The 8711-nt window shown below is 38.0% G+C and overlaps 1 protein-coding gene across 1 annotated transcript; it reads left to right on the top strand.

The window, feature by feature from the left end:
* The first annotated feature begins 2153 nt into the window (after positions 1-2153).
* LOC104904038 (hypothetical protein) lies at positions 2154-6784 on the top strand. The gene is made up of 4 exons (XM_010692211.4): positions 2154-2991; positions 3996-4131; positions 4216-5766; positions 6212-6784. Exons 1-4 carry the CDS (start codon positions 2309-2311, stop codon positions 6620-6622), a joined length of 2781 nt encoding a protein of 926 aa, XP_010690513.2. The 5' UTR covers positions 2154-2308; the 3' UTR covers positions 6623-6784.
* Positions 6785-8711: the final 1927 nt, after the last annotated feature.

Here is an 8711-nt window from a genome sequence, read left to right as displayed (position 1 = left end):
TGGGAAATTTTGAAAATATGGGGGTACCATGTGAATTTTTTGAGAACTCGGGGGTATCTGGTGAAAAAACTGAATTATTTAATTAACATTGATGGGGTATTGAAAAGTAGGAAAGATAAGGTAAATGGAGAACCTCATGAATGTAGGTATGTAATTGTGAAATGAGAATGGTAGATGAAAAAGTTAGTGGAAAGTGATGTGGACTAATGAGGTGAGGAGAGAGAAAATATGGGAAGGTTAATGAATGTGGATGCTCTGTGAAAAAACAAGTAAACAACCATAGTTGTTTTCATCTTTGTATTTTTTTTCTAAAATAAATTTAGTTGTCAAAGTAAAATTTGGTGTCCGGTGCAAAGAAAAACAGAGATCAATCTCCCAACATTATTGTAACAAAACATCTACTTGTCCATCAACAAAGGCGAATCTAGCAACTTTTGTAAGTGGATGCACTAGTAAAAAGTGGAAGGGGGTTATTTAGATTGTTAAATATAGAAAAAGAGAAGAAATGGGCTTTTTAAAAGCTTGAACTTTGGACCAAGTAGGTTCACATGCCCTAGGTGCTAGATATGCCATTATGTCCATATGTATAAAGCAAGAACATTCATCCTTATACCATCAATTGTTGCCGCTTCTTTTACTTCATACAAAATGGAAACTTATTGTTATTACGTAACTTTTTTCAATTCTATTGTTTGTTAGCTTACTAAATAACGATGAATTAGACTTTTCTCCCTACAATTTGGCGGGCGTTTGTTGCCAAATTATTCTATGGGGGTTCTTACTTTTGCCTAGGGGTGGACATGACCAATATTGTTCCGCAAACAATTCAGAATGAGTTCGATAAAAGTTGGGTTTGAACTCATTTTGTTTGTGTTTTTTCAATAAAAACCCTGCAAGACCTAAATGTTATTATTATCAAACCCGAAATACTAAGCAACAATGTCATCAACCACATACGGACAATCAACCACCCAAAACTCTAGTGAAGTACTCTAAAGGGTGAAGGTGAGCCATAAATAGGGTTGGAAGGCTGTGTCATTGTCCTCTCCAAAAATGTAACATGCTTCAAATAAATTAACAAGTGCAAGGATTTCCATAATAACCACACCCACATACGATCTCTCTAGCGTCTCATCTAAAGCTTCTTGATAATTTATAAACAATAACTTTCCACAACTATTGAGGAGTCATTTAAAACCCAAAGGCTATTGCGTTCGCCTTCGTTGTATTCACATTCCATTTGCAATACACATGCTTGCTGCTTCACACCTGCTCTAATAACAGTTCCCATATCATTTCTAATAACCACCCCGAAACCACAATTTGATTTTTGAGATCGACGTACGTCTGAGTTTGAGTAATTTTAATAAAATTTATCAAATCCAAGTCGAGCTATGTTAAAATTCAATTCGACTCGGCTCGACTCGACTTGTTGCCAACTTTATCTTTGCCCAAATTCCCTTAGATTTTATCCAACATCAACTTCCTCTCCATCACAACAACAATCGCTTTCACTTCCTCCATTCAATTATCAAATTCAATTCACTTAAATTCTAGTAAACCAATAACCTACAATTACTTCAACAAGAAAAGATGGAGCGGATCCTCAATTACTCCTCCATTGAAATTTCATTTCTATAATTCGAAAGTTCTCGTAAAAATCCAAATGAAGCTAGCATAAAGTATACAACAAAAAAGTACTTATAAATGCTATAATCTCGATTAATAGTTGAATATCCTACGTCGTGCAATCAATTATTTCTTCCGGACTTCCTCGTAACAATTTGAATAGGGGTGGCAATGAGTTGCTCGACTCGAGATGTTGATGAGTGGAGCAACTCAAAACATGATTCAAAAACTCTTGAGAAGCTCGATTACCAAATTATCAATAGCAAAATACCTAAATTTAACATTTTTCTACCTCATTAGTACTTTTAACGTGACACTTACAAACCACCCGATCAAAGCTCGAACAAAACTCGACTCAAGTCATCGAGTGAGCTTGACTCGACTCGACTCGACTCAACTCAAACTCAACTTGTAATATTAACGAGTCGAGTCGGACTACCTCTGTTTCTAACTCGACTCGTATCATTGCCACTCTAGATTTTAGGACAAAATTGAGAACCAGCAAAGACAAGTGTGACGTTGGAGTTTACAATTCAGAGTTTCAGACACCAAAAAAAACTGACATTTTTCACCGGTGCGTCTCTATTCCTCCTTTCTCTCTCTCACCTCAACATCCACGCACCTGAACTCCACACAGTACTACACTACACAATAGTACATACTTTATACTCCTCCAAAAATGGCGGTCAACACCAAACCACCAGACAACCACCACCTTCTTCCACCACCAATTTCCATCGACATGTCATCACTGACTCACTCAGAACTCCACTCTCTCTCTCTCCTCACTTCCTCAAACTCAAACTCATCAAACGACACCGTTTCAACCACCACCTCAAAATTCCACCTAAACCCATCTCATAGCACCAACCAACAAACTTACTCTCTCTCTCCTCACCCACGCCGCCGCCATCGCCACCTCCTCAACCAAGAACGTCTAGAATCAAACTTGATCGTCTCCTTCCTCCAAAAACACCTCAAAATTGACAATTCTATCCCTCCAAAAAACAGGAGAGAGAATAATAATAATGATAATAACCACCACAACAACCACCAAAATGTGACCGTTGAGATTGTCAACAGTAATGGGGTGGTGGTGGATTTGGCCGCCTTAGAGGAGAGAGAAAATGATGGTGGTCTTTACGCCGAAGAGCTTCGAAAGCGAGCCGAGGGAAGACAAAAGGAGGAGGAGTTGTTAGAGATGTTGGGTGCTATGGATGGAGATTGGTGTAGTAGAAGGAAGAAAAGAAGAGTTATTGATGCTTCTTTATTGGGTGATGCTTTGCCTGTTGCTTGGAAGATTATCGTCGCTTTGAGACGGAAGGCTGGTCGCTTTTTCCCTTATTGTCGCCGTTACATCAGGTTACCAAGTGTTTCATTTATTTCAGAACGGAGGAAGTATTTTATTTTGTTGCATTTTTTGTTTTGGAAAATTCTGCAGAAATTTGACATGCATAGAATTGTATTGCTCTTTTTTTGAGTCAATTTTAGTCCTTTTTGATTGGGATATTTTGGTTGTCTGCATACTTGATGTTGAACCTTGGGTTAATTTCTTTTTTTAATAAATACAGTAAATAATAATACTAATAATAATAATGTCTTTTTTTTTTCCTTAGTAGTTTGATTTCATGTCTTATAAATTGAGAGTGAAGGAAGGAGCATGCAGATTGATATAGTTACATTATGTTAAACTCTGTGTAGTGTTTGGCTTGTTAGGAATTGAAGAGAGAATAGAGAAGCTGTTCCTTTTATATTTGATGGTTTTGACGACGACTAGAGATAGAATCTTGACTCATGCAGCCGATCTTATTGGAATTAAGACTTTGGTGTTGATTGTTGAAGGAGGGGGGGGGGGATTTTGAAGGGAGATGCATGCAAGTGAGTATTGTTACAGGAATCAATCTAATAATTGTGTGATTTCTCCTTTTGAGGCAAAGACTGTATCAGTGATGCAAGTTCTCTTACATTGCTTGGTAGAAACTAGAAAGTACTTCGGTCTATCGAAGAACTGTATTTGCTATTGTATATCCTATGTGGCACAAGTGCACAACCCATTACTGGCTTACTGCATTATAATCCAACACTCAGAGAGGTTTAGTTTTCATGTGGTGCAAGCGCTGCGTAGGAAATAATCCATAGAGAGGAAGGGGTTGAACTATTGTTTACTGATAATGCAACTTGAAATGCCAAAGCCACCTTATAACATGCATTCTGCTGGCATGCAACATATAACCCAGTTTCAAGCAAATATATACTGAAGGAATGACTTGGTGGACTTGTTCATTGCGTGATTTGGATTAGTTGGTCATGTGGTTCTTTGAGTAGCAGAGTTTTGTTTCTAATCATTTACTATTTTCTTATTGCAGTCCAACAGGAGAACAACTTTCGTCATGTAAGGAGGTATCATCATATTTACAGAAGTATTTTGGGATAAATGATGCTAAACTTGTGAGGGATAGTAGGGTTGATGTCCAGCAACTGCAAAGAGTAGATTCAGTTGATGTAAGCTCTCATCTTTTGCAAAATTTGATGCCGATTAGTATGTGCTTATCTGCATTATAACATTTGTATGCTGCTATCTAACAGCATATGTGCGTGAATTCTGAGGATGGCAACTCCACGCTGGACCTTTCCCTTGCAACTATAAGTAATTCATGTGGGCCTGTTGAATATGAGAAGGATACTTCAAATTTAGGCATTGATAATCTACCAGATGTTCGCGTAAGTGACCTATATGAATGTCACTCATGTAATATAAGTTTTGATGTAAAGGATAAATATTTACAGCACATGTTCACACTTCACCAAGGGACAACACGAAGATACACACTTGATTCATCTGTGGGAGATAAAGTAACTATAAAAGAAGGAAAATCAGAATGCCAGAAAAGAAAAAGGAGACGCAGACTTGGTTCATCCGTCTCAGATGGAGTAATTATTAAAGATGGAAAATATGAATGCCAATTTTGTCACAAGGTATTTGAGGAAAGGCGCCGTTATCTGGGCCATGTAGGGAATCATGTCAAGGGCTCTATCAAAAGTACGGACTCAAGTATTCAGGTGAATGGTCATGCAAGGGCTTCCTATACGGAGAAGTCTGCAACCACCATCAGCAACTCGAGAATGGATGCGTTGATTGAAATCGCCCAAAGTTCAATTCAGGACGTCAGCGTCCCTGTGTTTGAGGAGCCTTCTTGTGTTAAAAATATTGATCAACTTAGCGTGGCTGTAAATTCGAGAAGTATGGATATCAACCGAAAGACTGAAAAGAACTCAAGTTCCTGCCTTAATGAAGTTGATATGGGAAAATGTTGGAAGGAAGGAAATACATTTTCTGCAGAGCTGTATCCTTGTGGAACGCTGAGTGGGTTGTCTACTGCTTGTCCTAGTGAAACTTTACGGATAATGGGTTCTGAGGAAGGTAAAGTTTCATCCAAGGAGTTACACCCTTCATGTGAAAGGGCAAATGAGATGTCGATAACTGATGTAGATTTCGATTGCTTAGACCCTTCTCCTGATGAACATGAAAAGGAGGACACTGGTGAAGATGAAGGCTTATGTTTAAAGTTTTATCCACAGGGTAAGATGGAAGAATTACCGAGGACTGATGGAAATAGCAATATCCTACCTTCTTGTCCTGATGAATGTGTACTGGAAAAGGATATAAGAAAAAATAAAACTTTGTCTATAGAGTTGGATGCGCGTGCTAAGATAAACAATATGTCTGTGACTGGTGAAGAGATAAAGGAGCAAACATTTACCGGTAAAATAGTAGATTTTGAGAAGAATTATGGTTCTGAAATGACGATGCCACCTGCTGCTAAAAGTGACTTCGCCGGTAATGTCAGTGACAATGGCAGATGCAACTCTATCCCTGCTGAAGACAAGGGATCTGCTGACAAGCCTATAGGAGAGTTTAATATTCCTTATTCATGTTGCAATGAGAAAGTTTCTGAGCGTACTTCTTCTGACAAAAAGATTCAATTGGAATATCTGCATAAATGTGAGCCTGAACTTGCAAGAAAATATGATGACAATGGGCTTATTACTGTTTTTGGTAAATGCAATGCTCCGGTCTGTACAGAGCCTCAAATATCATTGAATGCTTCGTCAACATTTGAAGAAATATTTGAAAAGGTAAAAGCCCATGAACATAGGTGGTTTATGATTTTAGCAAAGTCTGACCTATTAATCATACTAGACTTGGAAAATGTAAGGGGACTCGTGCATTACAGGCTGGTGGTTTGTTTGTGCATTATATATCTCGTCTTCTTTTTTGTGATGCATATTGTAGGATTCTTCCCCTGGCTCTGAAAATCTTTTCATAGTTGCATCAGCTGCATGCCATGACTTGTAGAAAATCGCACTATGAATGTCATAATATTAACATGCTCCTTGCACATTCATGAATGCTATTCAATTTACATATATCCATTTTGGTGTTTCACATGTGTTACTTCTTTGCAGTTTGCAATTGACTTTTACTGAGTTCTCTCTCTTCTTGAATATGTAGTTCTGAAATGTGCTTGCAGTACTTTTCTTGTTTAGAAAAAGAAACTAATTGATGTGTCCTCATTAACAGGCCGGAGAAGATATTTGCAGTCTTGATCAAAATCTTGAAAGTGTGACTGGTCTTGAGTATATGAAGCTGGATGTTCTAGAACCTCAGATGTACAAGTATAATGCCATGAGTCGAGAAGATTCCATCTCCTTTTATGAGGTTTCTATGGATTTGGGAAACAATATTGAGTTAGGACTAGGACTTGATAACTCTCTAAAGTCTCAACCCGAATTTCCCCAAGAAATGGCTCGCAGATGTGTAACAACAACTGTCTGTGTCTGGTGCGGGGTAGAGTTCTCTCATGAGATAGTGGACATTGAACCACAGCCAGACTCAGTTGGTTTCATGTGTCCTGCTTGCAGGGCCAAGATCTCCAAGCAATTCAATGAACTGGAAAGTAACTTCTCCTTGAGTTCTCAATGTTTTAACTGATTGCTTCTTGTCAGGACCCCTTGTTATGTAAACATTAGTGTACAGGTGGTTTGTATTAAGGGTAAAGCTGCCTCTTGCGTTCTAGTGGCATTGAACTTGGTAAGCACTTTGTAATTGTGATCGCTTTGATGATGACTAAATGGAAATGATCATTTGTGGCTCTATGAGTTGCTTTCTTAATTTTCACTTTGATATATCGCACCATCCTGATAAGCGATGTATCCTTTTTTATGAGTAGCATCGAACTTGAATGCAAAAGACAAAATTCCCGTTAATATTTTTTGTAACCAAAGCTGTTTGGTCTTCACTAGGACACATAAATCTTGATGCCACTGACACTACCTCTAGCTTGGTACATGGTTGAAAGCACCATAATTGCTTTTCAGACTGAAGTCACTTTCCAAATCTGTCTGCTATAGAGAGATTAAATCTTAGCTGAATAGCTGTAGTGATAGGACATAAATGAATAACAGTACCACTCATTCAGATTTGACATCTAAGGATAACTATCATGAATTTGGGATCCTTCATTAAACAGCAAAAGGATCATAGTGAAGATATATATCTCCCTGCCCCCCTCTTTTTAGGACGCTTCAAGTTCCTAGATGGTCACATTCAAGGTGAGTAAGTTCTTTAGCTCTCCCCAACCCTTTCTCTTATTTATGTTCCTTGCCTCATCTTTTTAAATTTGAAAGTTATAGCAAAACAGATGGTGTTCATTTTTCAGGCGCTACGAATACAGTGTTACAAAGAGAAACTAGTAGATGGAGATGATAAAAGGGAAGATGTACCAGGAATTCAAATTGAAAATTTATCAAGTGATTCCTGCTCGTTGCCCTGTCTTGTAAAGGTACTGATACATGTGCATTAGGTCATTTGAGTGTAAACACTGGTATCAGCCTATCAGGTCTAATGGTTGGTTAAGTCTTTAAGTAGATGTCAGAATGTATTCTCATTTTCGAGTTTTGAAACATCTTTCTATGTCTAAATACATTTTGATGATAATCCTAGTCTTCTAGTTAGTTAATCATCAATTTTCTGTACCATAGGAAGACTCACTGAACGGAGAACCATTTAATCATCAATTTTCTGTACCATAGGAAGACTCACTGAACGGATAGCCATGCTACATGACACACGCAGAACTATACTGTTTCCAAGAGGCCACATCTTAGCTCACTGGTAAAGAAGAGAAGTGAGATTCAGATGGTCCTGAGTGTGATGAACTTGAGCTTAATACAGGCAGGTAAATCATCTGTATTCTCATTCATTTGTTTTCTGTTCCCACCAGTGTGTAAGACACAATGTTTGCGTCTTTTATGTGTAGATTTCTAATCTATTGCCTATTGGTTTACAAGGAGGGTCTGCTTGTAATTTTATGGCAGGACGTCTAATTGAAATTAAACTAAACAGTTATTTTGTTCAACCAGCTGGTGGAGTTTGGACCAGTCAGTTTTAGGTGAATATAACTATCAGGTTTCTGCCATAGGGGAGCACTTTGAACTACTCAAAAGCTTATTCTAGAGGGAAGATTTAAATCTGTCATCAAAGATCTTCTGAGAAGTGACTAGTATGTTTCATATTTGGTGGTGTTCGTTCTTGTATACTATGCCCCTCTTTTCTCCTGCACTTTTGTAAGTTTGTTGATAACCCCCCGAGGCCCGATCCACCTTTAGTATTATATACTTTGTGCTATCACTTTAGCTGTCAGACTATTCTTGTGATGATGTTACTCTATACATGAAATCTTTGTCCCATTTGTTACTCAAGAGTCTTTCTTCAGCATGGTTTCTTACATCGAAAAATATGTTCCAAGTGGAATGGAAGTACTCTTATCATTTCAAAATAAAATTACATGGTTCATAAATTTGCCTTGCACATAGAGGTTGTGTACTTCGGCCACTATTGCATATAGATTGACTTTTACCTGTTCTGCGATAGATCGTGAGAGCCTTGAAACTGACTTTGGTTGTTCCTTGTGACATTTAATAAAAAAAATTATTAGGAAGACGCAAAGGGGCTGTCACTCATATACAAAAGGAGGGAAAATGGGCGATCCCTATTAATCAGGATTGTAACCTTTCAAGTA

Source organism: Beta vulgaris, chromosome 9 (assembly GCF_026745355.1).
Source record: "Beta vulgaris subsp. vulgaris cultivar EL10 chromosome 9, EL10.2, whole genome shotgun sequence".
Taxonomy (NCBI): Eukaryota; Viridiplantae; Streptophyta; class Magnoliopsida; order Caryophyllales; family Amaranthaceae; genus Beta; species Beta vulgaris.
Note: the sequence above shows the minus strand (reverse complement) of the source record. Positions and strands in the feature narration are given on the sequence as shown.